The following is a 23,369-nucleotide window of genomic DNA, read 5'->3' on the forward strand; positions in this document are numbered from 1 at the left end:
GACAAGATTATAATAAAAAATGTAGGTGATATATACGCATAATTAAAATAATTACCTAAGTTTAGTCCACTTGTGAGCTCCATTTGTCATTGTGAATCCTCCAGTTTCAAGTTGTTGGACATGCATAGCCAAAACATGGGCTGATGGAATTGTTGGAAGAGTTTTGAATCTGTCTCCTTCCATCAGGCATAAACTGTCACTTTTTAAAAACACCTAGTTAAAAAATGCACTCAGATTAATCTCACATTAAGTATTGGGGAAGGCTTTACAAGTTCTCCATGTACTTAACACTATCTATTTATTTGTCATGAATATCAACTTTTACCACTAAAGTTCAAGACAACACTATGAATTCATCTGGTAGCAAACTTTTTAAAGTACACAAATAAATAAAGTAACTTTAATCAAAAGATACTTCATACATAATTTTAATTGTTGTAAATTACAGACAAAATTGCATTTTAAAACCTCACTCTATGTTTCAAAGTTGTATAGATCAGTAAGACAATGGCTACAATAAAATAAACATTTAAGATTTTTCAGAACATATTACAGCTGCAAAGCTTCTGCAGAAATCTTCTAATGCAATGTGTCATATCTAATATTTTAGCTTGCTTTTGAAATTTTGATTTGTCACACAGGACACATGTTAAAGAAATACTGAGATCAAAATTTATGTAAAATTTTTGATTAGGAGTAAAAAGTCTTCAATCAAATTAAATTCATAATACAAAGTAATAATTATGGTTTTCATTCTGCAGAGACACCCATTTAAGCAGATCTTGCACTTTCTCCAACCCCAAAGAAGTAATTTTGCATTAAGGAGTTTATACTATACCTCAACAGCCTTGAGTTCCTCCATTATCTCAGCTACTTTTGCAGGTAAAATTTTCCAGGCCTTAGAATAAAACAGAACATATTTTTGTTTTTCACATTAATGTCCATATTCGAACAGAATTATATTAAGTAAAATGGTTAGAGAACAGAGTCCCAAACTTACTGGTAACTGTCGTACAATAAGATTTTCCAAGCCTGCAAGGATTTGCATTGCAGTAGCAAAATTTCTTTGTTCATAGCAGCATTTTGCTATAAGAAGAAATTTTGATAACAAGCTCACCTGCCGCTGGAAAAAAATTAAGATATATAATATATACATATATAGACATAGTAAATCTACATAATACAATTAAATGAGAAGGGGGAAGAGGTATTTCCTTTTTCAATTTGTTATCGAAATTGCTCTCTGTAGTAACATTTCCCTTCACCAAAGTTTTCCCCTTTCTGTCACTCAGGTGTCCTTGATAAAAGTTTGACCTATATTCCTCTCAGACAAGCCATTTCTTACATTCTGTTAGGTTTTGACACCTGCTGCTAAAAAGCATCCAAGACTCTTTGTGACAACAAACCAAATTTTTAACAGCCCACTCACAGGTGTATTTCAGAACATTTCTTGCAGGCTTGCTACACAGCAATTCATAGATAATAACAAATAACTATTTTGTAGTTACTAGCACAATAAACAATGACAAACCTTAGTTGTGTGACATGTTACAATTTCAGCAGCAACCCAGGTGCTGACACTGTCTGCATTCTTTAATAATTGCAGAAGGTACTGGTCTTGTGTGCACTTTGACAGAAACAGATTACAGACTTTCAGTGAAACTGTGTCAGCAGAAACTGCCCTAAGGAAAATATGGAAAAAAAAAGGGCAAAAATAATTCTGGCTGATACTGGATTTTTAAAGAAAACTTTGATTGTGAAGATGTCAACTTCTAACCATTTAAAATAATTTTGCATTTCTTGCCATCTTGATTTTATACTTCATGATGTACGTAGTGAGCTGTATTACTTTTTCTTCCTTATAATTACAAGATAATTATATCTGATCAAAAAATGAGCATATGCAGGATACATTTCTGTACATAAAACCACTTTCACCACTCATTACTGAATAATAAAACCCCAGCCAATCTGACACAAAATAACAGCCAGAAATCCAAACTCAACAACCATAGCCACATAAGAAATTGAACCTGATATCAAGGGGCACCACACACTTTGTTTCCCATGACTGGACCCCAAAATCTGTATAAATGAGCTGATTTAGCCTTGGCCATTGAATAATCTGTAAAAAATGAGGTGCTTTAGATGTTCATTCCCTATCCTTAGAAGCAAAAATCTACCATAGGTAGTGCAATTAACAAGTACTAATTAGAAGCTAACTGAATCCACTGAGTACGTAAGAAGTAGACAATCATAAAAATAATTAGGTCTACGTAGTTGGATAGACCATTAATTACTGATGAGCAAATAATTTAAATAGGTTGGTAACCACTCTAGTAACTACAGGAAAATTCCTGTGTATCTCTGAATACCAATAATTAATTTCCCTAACAGTACAGAAAGAACATTGCACAGAAGCTGTGGCGTCTCCATCCACCTTCAGAACCCAACTGCACACAGCCCTGGGCAACCTGGCCCAGATGACCTTGCTTTCAGCAGAGTAGTTGGACTACATGATCTTGAGAGGTCTCTTCCAACCTCAGCTGTTCTGTGAGACTGTAAGTGTCTTTGAGATTTTAAATAAGTGCACACATCCATGAGCAAGGATCCTACTTCAGAATCCATTACATTTTTTCCCTGCCAAAAATGCAACCTTTCAAGCAACTCCCAACACAAGTTCTTAGAAATATTTTGGCCTCAACACACTTCAGATTTCAAAGAAATCACCTGGCAAATGTGACTTTCCACATACATGCATGTGCATAGGTACATACCCGTATCCACGTATGAAAACTCCTGAAATTAAATAATCCATACAAACAGGCTACCTAGTTTGTAAAAAAAATACTAAGTATTCAAATTGTTTCTCTGTTTCTGGCTGCATTAAAAGTGTAACACTCCAAGTTATTGTGCGTCAACAAAACAGAAATGCAGTTAAAACAAGCAACTTACTTTGGCACAGCAACACATTTATCTTTAACACCAAGTGCTCTGGAATTTAGGAAGTGTACTGGATGACATTTATGAAATATTTCCTAAACAAAAAGAGTAAGATATATCTGCTGTTAGTTCTAACAGTTCTTTTAAAATGCTCAGGGATAAAAATGACAGAGTACATCCCCCTCTCACCCCACCTGCATAAATTTCTGAGAGGGATCACAGCCTAAGACCAGCATTAGATATTCTATACTTCACTGTAGAGGTTTCAACAGAAAAGCTTTAGTTCAAAGTCCCATAAAATAGTATGAAATAAGCTTGAAACAAGGTTGGGATGGTAGAGAAAGATGAGAACGAGTAAGAAGATAGATATTATTTGTACTTCCAAATAAACCTAAACCTTTGTACCTGTTGCAGTAGTGTCAGCTGCCAACAAAGCTGTTGGGCACTGCACTCTATCAAGAGAAATGGTCCCACTTCGTCTGCTCTAGCAAAGGAGACTGAGGTTTCTTCTGTGAAACTGCTACAGCAGGGCTTTGGCAAAACTGCTGAACCAGTGTGCAGTCTCTCTCTCTGATATTGTGCAATTGGTCCCATACCTTTGGATCGCTTCCAGTAGAAGTTCTGTAGAAAAAATAAATGTAAGGTTACAACTTCTCTAAAACAAACATTATGTCTCTCTCTTGAACAAACACTTCAGGAAAGTGTTAAGAGAAACACCTTTGTGCATGCAAAACTCTTCAGCTAATCTTCGTTAGCCCAGAATGAATTGGTTTACTCAACATTGCTATTTTAAGCTAATATAAAATGCACAAGGAGTTTAAACAGGAGGCTGCCAGATCCCAATCAACAATCAGTATTTAAAACAAACCTCTGTGTATTCAAGCATGCTGCCATAAAACATTTTACTTCTCCTTTTTGCTTAGAATCAAACACCTCTTTCCAAGAAATATTTTGTTTTCCATTATTTTTGCTTCTTCTGTCTTCCATTACCATTATTATGTGGTGACAATAAAAAAAGTCCACGTTCCTCTATTCTGTTTGCCCTTCCTTGCCTGAATCCCCAATATACCCATGGAATTGTGCACCTTTATCATGAGGCTGGTTCTTAATTTACAATCTTAATGCACAACATTGATACATTTGACTTCCACATGTTATTTTGGTCACTCTATAAAGAGATCTGTTTTTGGGAAAAGCCTGCAGTACGTTCTGGTTTCTAGGGCTCTAGAACACTACAAAATAGTAAATACAGACAAAAATTCAGACAAGTTCTTGCTACAAGCTTTCAAGTTCTAGCAGGAAACTGCTTAGCTCCCGCTGTTTTCTTGTATTTATAATCTTACAAAGACCAATGCCTAATAACAAGCATTAATGGTTGACAAGGGGGCAAAGGACTCCTAATAACTATGAATCACATGATAGTGTCAAGAATGAAGAGTTCAAATCTCAAAGTTTTCTATTATCTGATCTGTGATTACTGAAACAGCTGTCAGTAGTTAAAACTTAAAGATTATTTTCACAGTTACAGAACTGTCTGGATCTTAGATACTTTCAAAAGAAAATTTAAAATGAAGGTACATAATTCTTACTAAGTATGTGGGCTGGATTCTGAGTTGGACACTTCTGTTTTTGTCAAAATGTAATATATGGAAATGTGCTCCATACACTGCAGTCTGAAGAAAAGACACACCTTTCTGGAAACATCTTCTGAGAGCTTTTTACATAGGGAATGTAATGTTTTTCTGCCCTCCTCACTTTCCTCTTCACATTTGTCCACACTAGAGCACTGATCAGCACTGCCACTTCTCCTGGCAGAGGCATCCTCAAGCAGTGACAACAAGTGCTCCCCGTAGCCATTTAATGAAGCAACCTGGGAATGCAAAATAGGCTAACAGAAAGCAGAACTCAATTTCCCAGAAATTATAAGCAAGTTACAATACAGTTGTAAGATTCTCACCTGTCCAAAACCAGACATACTGAACATAGCTGTCAAATACAGCATTATTTTTCTTTTATTTACATTAATTGTACTTAGGGCAGCTTTTTGTAATAACAATGTTACATATGACATAACCAACTTAATTTTTTTTTTTTCTTAAAGGATCTATTGAAATTCTGTATTACCTTGGAAGAAATAAATTCTTTTAGGGTACCCAGAAGATCAGTATTTGTTGCAAAGTCTACACTGTAACAGTCTTCAATCCATGCCTGCAGGATGTAGAAACTGCGGTTACATATTTTGGTAAGGGATGTGGAAGGATCCAGGCTTGCACTGGTGAGAAGAAAAAGAAACTTATTATGCCAAAATTGACATCCAATTCCAATTTAAAAATAAGTGTTGACAAAACCCAGAAGTTTTATTTGGTATTTAATGTATTATCCTTAATTCCTAAACTTCATGTCTCTAGCATTCATGGTTCTATGGAAATAAGGCTGTGGTTGTAATTGCTACCCTTTACTGGATAAGTGGTAAAAGTGAGAAGCAGAACTGAGAAGTAAGCACATTGTCAGATGCAGCTCTTGCTCTAGTTTTGCTCTCACTTGTTAAGAGAGTCTTATAAAAACAAACATAAAAATTCATTTTAATTAAGTAGGACTTTTGAGAAACAGCTATTTGCTATTGGGAGGAAACTCAATTGTGCTTTGATAATATTTTTCATGGGAATTTACTGTACCTGGATAAAGTGCTGCTGATTCTATCAAGAAGAAACTGCAAAAATTCTTCTTGTGTGCAGAAATAGCGAAATGTGTAAAGAAACTGCTGTACATAACCTTCTAAAAAGGCATTTCTGTAAAGCACAAGAAAACTTCAGACAAGCCAGAACACATCTTCAACTTGCATTAGAGTACAGCAACAGAAAACAATCCTCAAAATATCAACAGGCATTTTAAATTCTCAAGCTCTTCATAAAACCTTGGATTTTTTAAAAATTATTTTTACACATCAAGTACTCTGACTGGCAACCCTGAAAGCATAAGTAGTTTTATAAAGAGTTTCTCTGCTTTCAATTTTGTGAATAACCACTTTGACATTTCTATTATTAAGGCAAGTTACAATCTAAATAGTATGGAAGAACATATTACATTTTCTTTTTTTTCTATCATATCACTTGATACTGCTTTAAAACATTTTTATTATAATAACAGCATAAGAAGTAGATACATTAAGCAAGAAAATATTCCCCGTAGTTCTAATTAGAGGAGTAGTTACTTCAACAACAGAATACAATTATACACACATTAAAAATGAGGGCATTTTATTTTTTTATATACACACACTCTCAAGGTCTTAACACAGACCTTGAGGTCTCCCTATTGGCTTACAGCTAATCATGAAAGTCTGTGTTTGATGAATGTGGAAACTCCAATTCCAAAATATTTTCTTCACTTTGTGCAAAATATTAACTACCAGGAAAAGCAGCACTCAGTGTAAGTAACTGGATCTCAGAGTCAGGATGAACTGGGAGAAGTAGCTGGGAAGAAGCTGCTCCCTCTACAGAGGCACAAGTCTGAAGGAGCTACTGGCAATTTCCATCCTTCACACTATTACAGCTCAGGTACCTTAAAACAACACTGCCCTCACCAGAGTTGAAGGACACCTTTATCCCCTTTTAAACCCTGAGATAAGCTTGCATCTTGATCAGTGGCAAGGACTAATTATTGGGGCAATAATCTGTAGAACAGAACCTAAACATTTCCATATCCAGACCCTATTAATAAGAACTACCAAATTACATGATCTGAAGAATTGTTGTACTGCTGGCAGTAACATAAAGTCTTGATTCCATGGCAACTATCAGAGCAAACCTCAAATAAGTAGAAGATAAAAGAGTTTAAAGTTACTAGTTTTTTATTTATTATCAAATACTTTTAATCAAATCCAGCTGATCTTTTGCCTTTTTCATGTCCATTTCTGTAAATGAGTGTTCATAGAAATAACACAAACTTGATAGAAGAGAGGAGAATTTATTCAATGTTGAGTAACTAGGATTTATCACAGAGACAAGTTTTTCCTGATTTAGCAACTATGCTTCAACCCACCCTCAATTTAGGTGCAAAATATACTATACCTAGAATATAAATAAGCCATTAAACCAAGTGGTGTACCGGCCTGCAGAACTCTTACTCCATTTTGATTATTACACTGGTGTTTCTCTGTGTTATAGTAAAGAAGCCATGATGATTCATCCATAGGTGCCATGTCCATGGTGTCAGTTTTCCCATTGTGAATGACTGTAGGCAGTACATAGGATTCCACACCCCACTGCTCTGCATACATCATCTGCTCAAAGAAGCAAGGCCATGATAAAATAAGAAATTGAAGAGGAAAATTCACAGAAAATGCAATCAAGTTAAAGACAAATTGCATTTCATATAATTGATTTTTTTTTCATTTTTAAACAATACTAGTAGCAATTACCTTTAATAATTCTTTTGGATCTTACTTAATTTGGCAGTTTGACACAAAACATTTCACATTTCTTATAGTGATCTGGGTGGCCAACTACACTGATGCAGTAATGAAATGACAAACTAAGCATAAGTGAAAAAAAGTCTGACTTGCCTGCACGTATTTCTTTACCAGTTCAAGAAACTGCACTTTTGATTTCATCTCCTGTAGCTGTCCTTTCAGTTTGGGCAACATAGATTTAGTTTCAGGACCTTTAGATTTAAAATACATGGCATAAGAACATCAATGATTCAGATTTACAGAACAAGTCCTTAAAAGTACTATGCAGCCATTTTATTACTGGCAAGTTGCTGCAACCTTACCTTTGCTTCTTCTTTCTTTCTGCAATAGTTTATGGTAAAACTTTATGGTCTTTCTGTAATTTTTTGTCTCCATCATTAGCAATTGTTCTAGTTCCTATTTAAAAAGAAATAGGATTCTGATCAGGATTGTAAGTGGAAGGTGGTTCTAGTAAGAAAGTGATGTTTTAGAAGAGAATTATTTTGCATGAAGAAAAAAGAACATCCAAACAGGCAAGAATATGATATTAAAAATGAAAAACTACCTTTCACAGCTGTGCTTACAGGCAAGATACAGCAGGTATTACCTGTTCCCAGAAAAGCATTAGTGCTGTCACAGTTCCCCAACTCAAGAACTGAAGCAGGTTTGTGTATGATGAGACTGCATGGAAGTTTGTCTGAGTCTGTTCACATAAATATGCCTTTAGTTATAATTGTACTTATCTGGTTGTTTTCAAGAGCATTTTTAAAACTTACAATCAGAAGTTACCCAGAATTAAAATTTGTATGTTCTGAATTTAGTGCAGGCCCCAGAAACACTTTGTTAAACAGCTGACCTATATTTCCAGCAAGAACTGAAAGTCTGATTGAAATCAATGGCTTCCAAACAAGTATAATTACACTATACTGTACAACCAGGTCAGAAGGCAGACAAGAGAGCTGCTCTGGAAATAAAGGACATATAAATTTCAAAGTTCAGCTTTCGTGTTTTATATTTATGTATTTCACAAAATTGAAAAAAATAAACTAAATTTCTATAGAATTACGTAACTTAAGCAATGAATAGAAGTGAAAGTATATCAGGCCTCTCACAATGTATAAATTTAAAAGTAAACATTTACATTTATAATTGTTTGCATATCAAAGGTTTCATTATTTTACCAGCCAGCAAAAATGGGCCATCCACTTTGGGTTCAGCTTCTAATTTATAATGAAACAACAAACATGATGTATGTTGTGCTTTATAAAAGTGGTGACTTTTGCACTTGGGTCCTAAGTTAACTACCAGTGACCCAGTTACATGAAACAGTATTTTAAATGCAGTAATTTCATGGAATGCAGCAGGCAACTCCCACAAGCAGAGTGATCAGAAAACACACAGCCCAGAGTTAACATATCAAACAACAGATTGGTAAATAGGTTAGCTTTAATGGGATGGACTTGCTAGAAATTAATTTGAGCTTAAGAAAAACCTGTCACTCTTTTTCAGAAAAGCTCAAAAGGTTTAACAACATAGTTCATTAACATCGAGTCACAAAAGCCCCCTGGATTTTTAAAAGATGTACTCCTACAGAGGCATCACACAGAGAACAGGGAAAGCACAGGAAAACTGTTATCCAGATTCTAACTGGAAGCTGCCATATTTTACTTCAAGGTCTGTTTTTGCTTCATCAATTAAAGCAAAATCATTTTGATTAAGTGATTAAGAGACTATGTAAACAGAAAGGGAATCAGAATGACCAACCATTTGGAATCCAGCAAAATGGGTTGTCCCCTAAAAGACCTGGGGTGAGTAGCAATGATGTCAGAGGCAAATTCCCTGTCTATTCCACAACATATTCCAATTCAAATAGGTCTAGAGTATAAAAACCTTTGATGAAGCTACATGCCTGTGATGTGCTCCATCACAGGGGCTCCAAGAACAGACAGGGCTTTTCCACTCAACTTTAAGAGCAGGAGGTGGGTTGTAGGTCAGTGATGGCACTTTTGTGTCAGTGAGCTTTATTTTGGAATACTACCTCTACTGTGGTTACTCCTAAGACATGACAAATCTTGAGGATTTTAAACCACTTAAGAATCAATATTTGAAAGAAGAAATGGTGTTTCGACTCACTATAACAGAACGAATTTTATCACGCTTTTAAGCGGCAAGTAAAGATGTATCTTAATGATTTAAAATCAATGTACTCACCACTTTTTTAGCATCTATATTTTGTGACTCACTTGATTTCTGCTTTCCAAGGTTTTTCAAGTAACTATGAACTTCTGAATCAAAACATTCAGCTCCATAAAAAGCACTGCTCCAACCAGGACTACAGCCATGAAAGTCAGGTAGATTGGGAGATGCCAGGTAGCTGTTTCCAGCTATCTTTATCATGGCCTGTTCCTCTGGACTTGTATTTCCTTCTGCAAAGGCTGGACCACAGCTGTTGCTTTGCAAATATTGTTGCTCTTTTGCTATGGGGATTGTATTCTGCAGAGTCAATTCTTTTTTGATATTATCTGAAGGTGACTCATCAAAATCCATTTCAACTAATGATGTTTTTATCATAGGCTCAGCCTTCACATCAAAGTTTGCCTCCCCTTTTCCTAAAAAACGTGTATAGGGGAAAAGAAATAATGGTTATGTGTTGTAATGCATGCTTTGTTGAACTTAAACACTACCCATGCAAAACACTGTTATGAGACCACGTATGTACTCTAACAGTGGGTTTAGATGCTTATTGTGACTTTACATTTTTTTTCTCAACTACACATTGTAAAATGATAAAAGTTAAAAACATTTCAGAACTATTAAGCAATAGTTAAGTAATACATTTCTGAAAAGTATGAAATATTTTCCATGCATAGGCCACAAGCATTTAAACAATACAGAGAAACTTTAAGACAGAAGTTAAATATGTCAGACCTAAGAACACATTAGTGAAAAAGAATACATTAGCTTTGAGTTTTTTCCATCCATAAGTCTTGAAGCTTTTCCATACAGAGTGGGCAAGAATACTTGATACAACCAATAGATGTTAAACTTTCTATTCCTACAGGACTCAATCCCTTGAGTTATGATGGGACTTTTTTGCAGTTATAACAACTACTACCAACCTTCAGGGACTGAGGTGACCATCAAAGGTTGGTATAATGCTGACAGGAGCATTTAGACCTGCCAGAAGTCTCCCTTTCCACTTGAGCAACCCTCCAGGGCTTAGATATGCCACCTTGGAGTCAAACAAACCTAAATTATTGGTGCAAAGAAATCACACACTCCACAGTAAAGTCTAGCTCTACATTTGCAATCATTCTGATTTGGAATGGAAAACTGCAATATTGAACAAATATTGCAGGAAAGTGCAAAATTACAAATTTATGTTTTGCTATAAAAATGAATAATGTAAGTGTATAAGCCCTTCCGTAAAACACACACATTTTCCCTTTGCTAAAAACAGAGAAGCAAGCAAGTTTAAATGCTGAAATTTGGATGAACTATCTTGAAAAATCCTCACACTGGTGAAACAGCAAACAAGTAGAAGCTGTCCATCAATGCACCAAGCCTAGAAGGGGTAATGGTTTTGTTATAATATTGGGATTCACCAGTCCCAGCTCAGTTTTGAGTTCAGTTGCTGAAAGATAGATATTTTGTAAACTTTCGATCACAAAGTGTGTCAGGAGAAATATAAAACCCAAACTGAAGAAGTATAAATAAACAATCCACTAATATAGCAGGCACTAGAATATCTACTCAAACACAAGAAAACCACATACAGCAGTTTCATTTTGGGAGTTTTCAACAGACACATCCGTTTAAATAAAAGTAAGTAAAGTAAATGACATTCCACAAAATAACACTGGGTCAAATGTAAGCTTCATTCATTTATGTCCTCAAGGCATTGATAATGTAAAGATTCAGTGAAAATGTCCATAATTGTTGTGGTGCATGCTTTCCTGAAGACACGAGGAAAGTGTCTCAAAGCTTATGTCATTGATAGATTCCCAGCACACACAAAGATCTAGAAACATGAAGTCCCTTCTCACCCTCTTTCTGCTCACTGCTTTCCAAAAAGCTTTCAGATTTCTGCACATCTTGGAATTTATTGCCACACTTTGCTTCATCTGCCTCAGTTATGCTGAAAATACAAGAAGACTAAGAAAAATTAATGTTTCCTATAATTTTATATTTACATCAGTAAAATGAGATCTTATAAGTGACTCTACCATGCAAGTAAAGGGCTTCATAGCATTTATCTATTTCCTAAAGTTTTAATGTTCAGCTTCAGTTGTTATTTTATAAGAAAAAAAAATGTTCAAATGGCTATTCAAGCACAATAAGATAGAGATTTTCCCATATAGCATTTGGCAGAACTCCAACAGAAGTACAGAGCACACACAAACAGAAGGCTTAACGCCAGGCATAACTTAAGACTGCAAATTACTGTAGTGGGTTTTTCACTCAGGATTCAACCTCTGGATAACACTGACTCCTAGTCATCCATAGTTAGAATCATAATCATAATCTGAAGTCAAAGAAGCTAACACTGAAAAACTGCTATAGTCTTTGTCAAGCTAACATTAAGTAAAGCAGTGTCTGAGAGATATTTTAAGACAGGCCTTGCATGTGATGTAAAAGCTAAACCTGTATTTTTCACTGGATAATAAATTATGATCTGTCACTGTCAAAAACTACTTTGTAACAAAAGTTCATGTAGAGGATAACCCCTTCACACATCTCAGTAATTCAGCTGCAACAGTTCAGGTTTCTCCTACCATGTCACTGAACTCTGGGGAACTAAGGGCCTAACTTCCAAGCAATTTTCAATATCTCCTTAAAAATCCCAACCTAAATGGGAAATAGGCCAGCATACCAAGGCTGGGTATTTGGAGGTCATAATCTATTATCTCTGAAATTTGCTGTAAGAATTATACATCTTTCAACACTGAAGTTTTTCTAAACTGTATCTACTAAGCTTCTTCATCAAAACTTCAAATTTGTAGTTCCAAAAACCCCCAAATTAACTTCGACATAAATTGATTTCTTTTTCAACCATCTTCAGCAAGAAGCTTTTATAAAAAGTGTGCTACATTTGGAGGCTGCAATAAAACAAGAATTTTGAAATTATTTTTCAGGTAGATACATATGTCATTGAAGATTAAATAAGAAAAACGAGAACTTAATTAAGCTGTTTTTTCTCACTTAACAGGCTACTTACGAAAGACTGCCAGGAGGAACACTGAGTCAAATTAAACCAGTTAAGCAAAACATTTCTAGCAAAGCTAAATTAATTTCCTTTTTCTTGGGTGTGATTAGAACACATGATGTATAAAGAACTAATATCAAACAGAATAAGCAAACTGAACAGTGAGAGCAATATACTTCTGATTAAACAGCCTCCTTCTAACAAGACTATGAAGCTCTCCATCAATGTTTGTAACCAATATTGACCAGAATTAGGTTTCCATTATTCAGCTGTCATAAGATGGAGTTAGAGACAAGTGTAGTAGAAAATATTTTTGACTGAACCATTAAGCACTAATTATCATGGAAAAAGCTTTTAAAAACCTCAAACTGTGAAATAACAGTTTACAGGAAACAAGTACGAATACCTGAAGAGAAACCACATATTCTTTCCTGCTGCTATGAAGTAGGGATAAAAGCATTAAATTCAACTGTAAGAAGGAAAAAGTTGAAAAACACCTACCATAAGTGTGAAGATCTTCCTCCATTTACTACCTGATATAGATTCTCCAGTAATTTTTCATCCCAGTAGAGGTCACAAAACTTCTCACAAATTCTATCAGAGAACATACCAAACTTAATTTCCTTTAAGTTTAAAATGAAGTTACCTTGTTCAAAATAAAAAGAACAGAAACAAACAAAAGAGGAAGAAAAAAATTAACAGCAATATTCTTACAAATCAACGATAATAACATACAGAAGAAAATGCACATACCCATATCAAAAACTTCAGTTCCATTCTCTAAATAACCATCAAATGCAAACTCCTCTTGTATAAGATGAATCACTTCCTGTAGTAAAGTGCCACTTGTTCTGTTCTGATGGTGCAGGACTTTATCATCAAAGAAATTATAATTGTCTTTATTCACTGAAGTACATTGTGTGTGTTCTTGTTCAGTGAAAAAACTGTCTATACTGGTAGCACACTCAGTTTCTTGGCAGTTGGTTTGAATAACTGGGCTACTTTTATCAAACTGGTTCTTTGTGTTAGTAATCTCATGACTTTGCACATTGCAAAGGGAGGCATCATTTTCTGTCTGCATGCTCATTTTATAACTTGCAATAGTACTTGAAAGTAACACTGGCAAACTGTGGTAGCAATCATAAGCAATTCTTGAGCGAAGAGGCTTATTTGGTATTTGCTCTGATACAGCCAAATGTACTGGTACAAATGTCAGAACTCTTCTCTCTGAGTCCTGCTTGAGAATGATGTTATTTATATGAAGAAAATTAGGAGATGTAGGACAAGCTAAGGAGCTGGAAGGATCTTCAGATAAAATGGTCTTCTCTCGTAGAATATGTGAGGAATCAGATGGTGATGGTAATGTAACTGTAGAAGTAAACATATTGCCTGAGTTTTGCTCTTCTGAGGACATCTGGAATAAGTGGCTTGGAACTTGTAAATCACACTCAGTTGTTTCAGGTACAGCTTCAGCAACACCTGTATCCTCAGTACCACAGCTTTTAGAGTCTTCTATATATCCCGATTTGTTGTGGTCCATATGTTTTTCTTTCCTTGTCTCTTTCTTGAATTGCTCAGAAACTGGTGTGTGAACCTCTCTGAAAAAAAAAAAAAAGATTTTTTTAAAAGAAAAATTCAAGTAGATTTAACAATCTAAGTTTAAGCTTTAACTTATTCTGCTTTAGGATATACTAACTTTGTTATATTTGCATCTTGTTTCAAAATAATAGGCTTAAAGTGAGTTGCAGGAGAGGTGAATGCAACAGGTAATGTTGCTTTCTCACAATTTAGTGAAATCTGGCATGGTACTGGTCCTTTAACTGCTACAAGTTTACTTTCACTGGTAAAAGGCACAAATCCTAAAAACAAAAACACAGAAAGATGATCAACATGTAAAACATAAATGCAAAGCAAGTAATAATCAATTTAGATAGAAAAACAGTTGCATATTGGACTGAGAAAATCTTATGTGGAGAACTGAACTAGAGAATACTAAACCAGAGTAAACATGTCAGAGCCTGACTGCTTACCTAGACTTGACTCTGAAGGGTCCATTTCATGTTTCTCATTTTTAAATTCAAAAGTGACATGATCTTGAGACAAGACTTCTTCCTCAACAGCCTAACAATAAACATTGAACTCCAAATTGATGTTATTAGCATTTTCTTTTATCAAAATCTGCTCAGCACATTACTTTAAAAAAACCCCAATCCTCATATACACCTAGAATATTGCAAAGCAGCAACCTAGTCATGCCAAGGTGAGGAATTAAAAAAATTACATACAGAAGCCTAAGGACTGGTAGAACTGTTTAGAAATCTTGATAACTTGGTCTTTCAAATCAGAACCTTAGGGTAATCAAACTTTTGAACAAGCTCAGTTCTATGGATGGACTGAATCCTGTGTGCATTATATACAAACATTTGAAACACAAACAGAACCCAACAATTACATATTAATTTCTTCTGCAGAGTGGTAAATAAAAAGAGAGATTATGAAATCAGTCACTTATTCTTCACCCATACAGATTGTGGAGTCAGAGCATCACAATCTGTGGAGTGATCATTCCAATAGCAAGGACTAGGAAAAGGCAATACTTATAGACTATTTGAAAATACATTAAAAAAAAAAAAAACAAACAAAAAACAAACCAAAAAAATGACAACAAAAAACCCAAACCCAAAATCTAGCTACACTTGCAGGGGACAAAAATCTTACTGGAATACATTTACAGAATTAATTGAAAAAACACAGAATTAAAGAAAGGTGGCACTCTTACCTTAAAGACGGGTTTACCCAATAATGTCAAAATATTTTTGCTGTTTATACCTTGTTCAAGTAAATAATGATCGCATGTCTAAAAAAAAAATTGTAATTTTCAGTCAGTAAATAAGTTTTCAGTCAAGTGAGGTATTCTTGGACAAGGACAAAGTCAATATAAATAGTCAGTTAGAAGTAATCTAAGTTTAGGAAGTCTTATGAACCTTGTGCAACTCCAAGTACCTTGATAATTTCAATTTAAATTAAAAACACACCTCTCTGTGTCCCTAAGGAGGTAACTTTAAAAACAAAACCCAAAGTGACTGGTTATGCTTTAATTAGATACCAGTCTATTACAAGTATTAAGTTATTATTTTGATTTTAAAATCACTAAAATGGGAATTTGGACACAACTAAATCTAGTAACCTTAATTGCAGCAGTTAGAGAAGGTCTTTCTTCAGGGTTTTTTCTTGCCATATCCAGAAGTAGTTTTTTTAATTTTCTTGGCAATACTAGTTTGTGACTCGGCGGAACACTGTATTTTGCAGCCATCCACAGAACTGCAGCAACACCATAAACACAGACCTATTGGCATAATGTAAGAGACAAGAAAGATTTAAACAGACTAAAAAAAGCCTCCACTTCAAAAACAATTCCAGCAAATTATCCAAAAATTCCCCCCATTCCCTGCCAAAAAAAAGAAAAAAAAATGCTAGAGTTTTCAAAGTACGGATTACATTTGGCTTTTGAGGATGCTGATGAAAATCCCAGCCCATTTCAAAATCTAGTTGTTACACATGCAGGGACGATAACAGTTGCTATTTTTCTACTGTTGGAGCAACAGACATTAATTTTCTTATTCTTTACCTAGGGAATTTATCCAGGAAAAACGTATTTTAGAACCATTTTGAAGAATTCCTTTATCACATAAAAAGATTGCTGCAAGCTCCAGAGTACTACCATAAAACCTGGCCAGCTGCAATTTACTTAAAAAAGGTCATGATAATTCAGCAAGTAAGTGGCACACGGTAATTACGAGCTAGCCAGCACAAGTCATATTTTATAGAGAAGATTATACCTGTCAGAAGAATGAGGCACTGCATATTTATTCTAGCAATTACTGTGCTACCTGCAGCTAGACCAATTGAAGTTGCACCAATGAGGGACCTTGAAAAGGACTTGGTCTTTACCAGCTTTCTTGTTTTGTTTGAAGAATTATAATTTTCAGAGTCAGATTTAGTCCACTTAATGCTTAGTTTTCATATGTTAGTATGTACTATAAACGCAATTTTAACAAATTTAAAGCACCATACTTTACATTGCCCCGAAAGATATTAAAAAGGCTCAGTGGACAGAACTCTAAGCACAGTAGTACATCATGTGTTCCCATAAAACAGTGTTTTCTGGCACTCTTTTGAGCAAAGTGAACAGCAATGAACAAAACGTAACAAGTAAACTCACTATAAAAAAAATAATCTGTGAACCATTTGAACTATTGAGCAAAAGCTATTAATAGGTACAAAAATACCTGAAATAGGAGAAAGCAGCTAAATCAAAACAAAAATAATTTTCTTCCCCTTAGGTGCAGAACTCCAAGATTACCCTAAATTTATTAATTGAGGAAAAACTTGTCATCCAATCCATCATATCCTTCAAAGAAAGCTCTTTTTACTGTGATTGTGATTGACATTACAGTCTTCATTCCCATACCATAATTTGAACTGAATGTTCATAACTAGAAATTTATACAGCCATCAGGAAAAAGGCAAAAAACCTCATCAGCTTATTCTGTATATAATGTTGTAGAAAAACAAGCAAGCAGATTACTTCAGACATTTTAAAGAAAACGAAAAAGCATAAAGACTTTAGGATTATTAATTTCTACTGTCTGGTGAAACTGCTGTATTATATTTCAGGGCTAGTTTAAGCTTCTGAAACCTCAAAAAAACCTACACATTGGATCAAAGCAGTTTAAGAAAAAGCAATTTTAAGGAAGATATACAAATATTTTCTAGTTACAGATAGCTTTACAGAAAATTGAATGGTTTTAGTAGATTTTTATGAACTTTTATTTTCTGATTCATGATTATTAAATCTAATTCCACAGAACTCATGTGACACAAGGTGCATATTAGCTAACCTCTTTTCTTGTTACATAATAGAAAGGTACTGTAAATTCTGTTCCCCTAACTTTTAAGATCACTGTGGTACAGTTTGCAACTTAAAGGTAGCTGCTGTGGAGACACATTCACCTGCTATTTGACATTTTTATTATCTTTGTTCTAAAAGCTCCTTAAGGCTTTTATCTATAGCAAAAAGCTCTAAGAAAACTATATTGGAAAAAGACTTAATTCATAGTGTTCCCATAGCAAAAACATACCGATAATGATATTTTTATCCAGTCTTCTAAATGTGAATAATCTTTGGGCTTCTGCCCAGACAGTCTAAAATACTGATCTTAGTGTGACCTTCAGAATATGAAAACATGACTTCAAAGTCTGTCTTACTGCTAACAAACTGAAAATAATTAAGTCTTATGGAATACCATTGAATAACAGATTTTTGGCAGTTACTCCAAGAATTTTGGAAGGCAAAATTTTAGAAGCAACTACTTTTATGAGAGGTCAATATATCTAAAAAATCCCCACAGATAACCAAGAAACAGTGGGAGAACTGAGAAATATTAACACAGTCTTAGAAGAGTTTAGCTTTCTTCTTCAACTAGCAGAGGGATAAAACTGTCCTTTGATAAAATGCAAAGCAACCTACATAACCTACCACATTACCTTCTCAGTATCCACATCCTCTTCTTCAATTTCAGGAGCTAAATAAAATACATCACAAGATTCTAAAGGAGAAAAATCAGAAACAAAAGGTAAGGTGTTTGCTTTCTTCTCCACTTCCTCTGGAAAGAAATAAAAGCTGAGCATGCAATGTCTTATTTTACCTTCATCTTTTGGAGCAGCAAAGAGGATCCTTCCATGGCAATCAATCAGCACAGAGTCCAAACATAAGACCACTGCAAAAAACCCACAAATGGGCAAGATATAATAAGTATCTGTTCTTGTAGCTACTTAGCACTAATACAAATAAATAATTTTTTAAAAGAATTTTCAGTGTCAGAAATTACCCTATGATAAATGATGCTTTAAATAACATTTATGCTAGAACAGACACAAGCCAATAAAGAGACAGTAGCTGTGCAATTACCCAAAGCAATTTCTGCAGAACAAAGACAAGAAACTGGAAGTTTAGTCTCTTTATAGCCAGCCCTGAAAAGGAAGGTCAAGAAAGCAGAAAAAAAAAAAAAGGGTATATATATATATATATATAACAGGTAGACATACCCTGCTCTTCTCACAACATGCCAATAAAGATAGTCTATTTATCTTAAGCATTTAAGTCTCTCTTCTCTTCCCTCCTTCAACCCTCCAAAAATACAGGGGTCATCATCTGACACACACATGGCCAGATCCAAAACTCCTATATGCAACAGGATATGAAGTCCAGTTTTTCCCAAATAGTTATAATAACACTTTCTCAGTGAAGAAATGTTATATAGGTCAGTATTTGTAAGGCCATGAAATCTTCCATTGTAAAAAAAAAAAAAATGGACTTCTAAAACTATTTTAAATGATTTGAGGTCTTCAGAAGCTTAACATAAGAAGCCATGAGATGATGTTATATAAACTTGGTGTTGAAAATGTTGTGGTAATACTGGCTATCTGGTTGCTAGCTTCAAAGCACACTTTAATTTAACATGTTTCAATGTATTAAGCCAACTGGCCAGTAATGTAGTCCTCTATTTCTAGACTACCATCAAATGCACTGTTTTCTTATTTAAAAAAAAAGTACTGAAAGCATAGATTCTTAAATTGAATAAGAAATTAAAGTATTAAATGTATTAATTAAGAAATAAAATATTAAAGATGTCTAAGAGAAACTCAAATATTAATTTATTAATAAATAATTAATTGAAGAGGTCTAAGAGGGAAAAAAATAAAGTAAGAAAAAAAGGCAATAACATTTTTTCTTGTTTTAGTTACCTGTACAAAACACATCTAAAATTCACTATGCTTAACATAAATAAAGGCTTGCCTACTACCTTCAATAATATTTAAGCTGGACCTGAAGTATATGTCTTGAAAAGCAAAGCTTTCCCAAATGAGAACCTTTGCTGGTTATTTCTGCAGAGGCAGCTTCATGCTCACTTGTCTTTGTCAGCAGTTAATGCCCCTGGCCCTGCTCACACAAATCAGATCTCAGCTTGTTCCATACAACCTAAGAATCCTCACCTGGGCTCCCTGAATCACCCATAAGCAACATGTAAGCAACATCCTCTGATAAGAGGAGAGGAATTAAGTAAAATCCCAATGGAGGTTACAAACAAGTTCTGTAGCAGAACTGAATTAACAAACACATAAAGAAGAGGCTAGCTGTGGGGGGTATGTTTTCTTAGCCAGATAATTCCTGCTTAGGATAATGAAAAAAGTGTAATCAATGAAGGATTTGGAGGAAAAGGCTGTCTATGTGAACAAAGAAAAAACAATTCAGCTTCATATATTTAACTATGACTCATCAGCTACCAGTCTTCTCTACCATTGTCAAGACAAAGAATATTTTAACTATATATTCAAAATACGTATCAGCCTCACCTTTAGTAAGTTAGTATTATTCAAAAGGAACATCGAGAGAACTTTGTGTGTGTGGGCACTGAAGTAGTAACACCACTGTAAACCTTTCCACAATGCACAACTCCTCTCAGAACAGGCAGAGTATCCTCTTGCAGAAACATTCTAAATCTGAAACTAATATTCAACTTCAAGGTAGCTTTATTTGTCAAATACAGAATCTTTAAGTCAGGTGTCTTCCATTTGGTGGTTTGTCTCTATGTTCACTTCTACAGGCTACATAAGGTTCAGATGACAACTCAGTTGTCAGATGACAACTTTTAATATTTTTAAGACATGCACTCGGATGCATGTGAGTGCAGTAACAGAGGCTGGCTAAGCATATTACATTAGAATCTGAGACATTATGTGCAGTTATCTGAAACCTTCAAAACACTAGGAACATGCTATGAGGCTGAAATAATCCCTCTGTTGCAAGGTATATTAAATAGTTCATTTTATGGGTAACAGTTCTCAAAGTGCTCAGAATCTTCGTTTATGGCTTATTTCCTTTTAAACAGTTTTATATCACGAAAGATAAAATAACTGAAGCTGAAATTCAAAGAGATGCAGTAAGTTTTCTGTACACTACTATCCAGTTGTTTATATCCACTTACAGGCTTCAAACTCATCCCTGCCTGTACTGTCAAAAGCAAGTTTTTTAGAAAGGTAGGGTGGTGGTGGGGGGAACCTCTGCTCTGTTTATCAGAACTACTATAGGTTTATCATTAGCATAAGCTAAACCATCACTCAGAATGTCCATGGAAATCTAGGATGGCCTTCTCCTGAGTCACACACAACAGATTCCAATTTTGTCAAAGGATAGTTTCCCCTTTCTCTCTCAGAAGCTTACTTCTTATAATTCATCTGTAAACTGAAGCATAGGGGATGTGGAAGGGGTAACGTCATGACAAGATCCTGGGTGCTTCAAAATGACAAAGCCCTGTATTGTAAAAAATATGTCAGGAATCATTTGTCACAAAGAAATCCAGCCAAAAGAGGAAGATTTTGTTTACATATATATGTATGTAAAGATTATTTCCTCCTGCTTGACACAAGTCACAAGTGTTTTTCTTAAAAGTCTCCATTCTCCAGATTCTCCATTCCCAAAAGGTCTAAAATTTGTTTCACTGCTTGAAGCCAAAGATTCATTTCTGCTGCAAAAGCCATCAAAACTCAGAAAAAAGAGAAAAAAAGACATTCATCTATATATGGAAGAAAACTCCAAATTTAATTTTGCCACAATTTAAGAGAGTCAAAACGGAAACATTGCCTATTATTTTCTGCACACAAAATGAATGTCAAGATCCTTTCAATCAACAGAATAAAAGGAAACATTAACACAGTGAATATAAATAACTAGGCAAAATACTTAATGATAATTAAGACTATACCTGGATAATCTATGCAAGTCTGCAGAGTACATAAACACCCGTGACATAATGCCCAGAGTTCATAGTCTTTCAGAGGCCTACCATACCAGGATAACAGGAGTTTTAGAGAGATCCACTGAAAAAAACAGTGAGGATGCAGAAAGTTATAAAAATTATCACAAATGAAAAACATTTACTAATGCAATAAAAAAGTAAATCCTAATATAAAAAAAAAATACTCAACTTAAAAAGTAACAAGAAAATATATTTATTGCACTTACCAGTAATGAATTAATACTACTTATTAAAAAAGCATGGTCCAGTTAGCTAACTGTATAAATGAATCAATTGTTTCTTAACTGCTTCAAGAAAAGTGAGCTGTCTGGAAGCTCTTTCTTACCATACTAAGGAAAGACTCTTAAAATGTCCACTGTGTAATAGACATATTTCATGATACAACATAATTACATAATTATAGGGACAACACCTAGACTGAAAAACATAAAAAATTCAAGTGATTGCCATCAAAAAAACAGTCCCACATTTAAATCCTGATTTACCCTGACAGTTGCATTACATGTCTTACCTTCAAGATTTCATCAACATCTCTTGTTCTTCTGTGAAAGATGTTAGCAATATTGACAGAATTAATGACAGGTTTATTTGAAGTCCAAGCACGTTGTTTTATTTTTAATCACTGGCTGCTCAATTTGTAGTAACAGCATTAGTCTTTCTGACTATCAATTTAGCTTTTAATACCTGGCATAATACCTTAACGTGACAAATATACTGCTCCATGGAAACTTACTGTTCTTCAGAGACATGCTTTACATTTTGTGATTTTTTTATATTTGGAGGGTGGTGTGTGTTTGCATGAATCTAAGAATATGAGATTTATAGTAGTGCACACACACCTTCCCAATCAAACCATGCTAATGGAAAAGCTTATCTCTAGTAGTGGCTCTTGACATCAGCGGCACTTTATGATCTCCGCTCATCTACCAAAGGAACAATAAAAAATTCATTGTAGGCAGAAACCTCTGAGTGAGAGCAAACCCAAAGAACTCTTTTAAAAAAGAGCACAGAACATTTTCTCTTGCATATGCAGTCCTGAGAGAGTCAACTTCAGGCCATGTTGGGAAAAAGAATTACCAGAAGTAATTCAGGATTAACTCTGGAAAAAACCAAACACTCCGCTCTCAAAAAAACCACAAACAAACAAAAACCAATCAACTAAAAAAACCAACCAAGCCAAACCAAAAAAACCCAAACACAAAACTGAAGCACAGGAGACAAACAAAAACCCCTCTGAACTGTTTTGCTGCTTTTAGAGACACCTTTATATCCCAATCAGTATTTGTAAACCTACATGGGCTAAGGGTCTCTCCCACACACAATGGCAGTACATCATTAACTCTGACAAATCAGCCTCTGCACTGTTATTTATTAAACTCAATTCTTCATTATCTTGTCTATGAAATACCCTTTACTGAGATGCTCTTTGGATTTTATCAGGCAATATGTAATGAGCAGGCTACTGCATTGAATTTCATAAAGCTCAACAAACAGAAATAGCTTCAGTGCAATCTATGGAGAAGAGAAGGACATGAATTTCTGTAGCTGAAACTTTGTTGATAATTTTAACCAGAAGACCTTCTCAAAGAACACAATACCTTAGGCTCATATTGTTTAAATATTCTTTGAAGGTGAACCAGATAAATGACATTTTTTTAAACAAAATATGACAAGAAACACACCGTTTGATTTACTGAAAATGTTTCATATTCTGCCTACCTCCAACAGATAAAAATGAACTTGGTGCTTTTATTCTTCTATCCTACATTGTGGCACATTGCAAAAATTAGTAACTTCAGCATAGACTGATTTGAAGCCAGGTGATAAGATTCAGTTTCATTCTCCAATTTTGCTATCACCAGCACCCTGGAGTGCAAAATTCTTTCACCCA

The 23,369-nt window shown here is 34.7% G+C and overlaps 1 protein-coding gene across 5 annotated transcripts in view; it reads right to left on the reverse strand.

Moving 5' to 3' along the window:
* The window catches only part of KNDC1 (kinase non-catalytic C-lobe domain containing 1), a 96,215-nt gene that overhangs the window by 2,382 nt on the left and 70,464 nt on the right, over positions 1–23,369 (reverse strand). For all 5 annotated transcript variants that reach the window (XM_069019771.1, XM_069019772.1, XM_069019770.1 and 2 more), the window contains 23 exons: positions 21,425–21,539; positions 18,308–18,379; positions 18,147–18,208; positions 15,787–15,945; positions 15,379–15,456; positions 14,630–14,720; positions 14,296–14,458; positions 13,353–14,197; positions 13,101–13,245; positions 11,440–11,531; positions 9,605–10,002; positions 7,717–7,810; positions 7,508–7,605; positions 7,014–7,225; positions 5,619–5,732; positions 5,068–5,215; positions 4,634–4,813; positions 3,349–3,564; positions 2,956–3,038; positions 1,532–1,682; positions 1,001–1,123; positions 839–898; positions 56–213 (listed from right to left, as the gene is read on the reverse strand). In XM_069019771.1, the coding sequence (XP_068875872.1) occupies positions 56–213; positions 839–898; positions 1,001–1,123; positions 1,532–1,682; positions 2,956–3,038; positions 3,349–3,564; positions 4,634–4,813; positions 5,068–5,215; positions 5,619–5,732; positions 7,014–7,225; positions 7,508–7,605; positions 7,717–7,810; positions 9,605–10,002; positions 11,440–11,531; positions 13,101–13,245; positions 13,353–14,197; positions 14,296–14,458; positions 14,630–14,720; positions 15,379–15,456; positions 15,787–15,945; positions 18,147–18,208; positions 18,308–18,379; positions 21,425–21,539 (3,857 nt within the window). The remainder of the gene's footprint in view (positions 1–55; positions 214–838; positions 899–1,000; positions 1,124–1,531; positions 1,683–2,955; positions 3,039–3,348; positions 3,565–4,633; positions 4,814–5,067; positions 5,216–5,618; positions 5,733–7,013; positions 7,226–7,507; positions 7,606–7,716; positions 7,811–9,604; positions 10,003–11,439; positions 11,532–13,100; positions 13,246–13,352; positions 14,198–14,295; positions 14,459–14,629; positions 14,721–15,378; positions 15,457–15,786; positions 15,946–18,146; positions 18,209–18,307; positions 18,380–21,424; positions 21,540–23,369) is intronic.

Source organism: Aphelocoma coerulescens, chromosome 6 (genome assembly GCF_041296385.1).
Source record: "Aphelocoma coerulescens isolate FSJ_1873_10779 chromosome 6, UR_Acoe_1.0, whole genome shotgun sequence".
Taxonomy (NCBI): domain Eukaryota; kingdom Metazoa; phylum Chordata; class Aves; order Passeriformes; family Corvidae; genus Aphelocoma; species Aphelocoma coerulescens.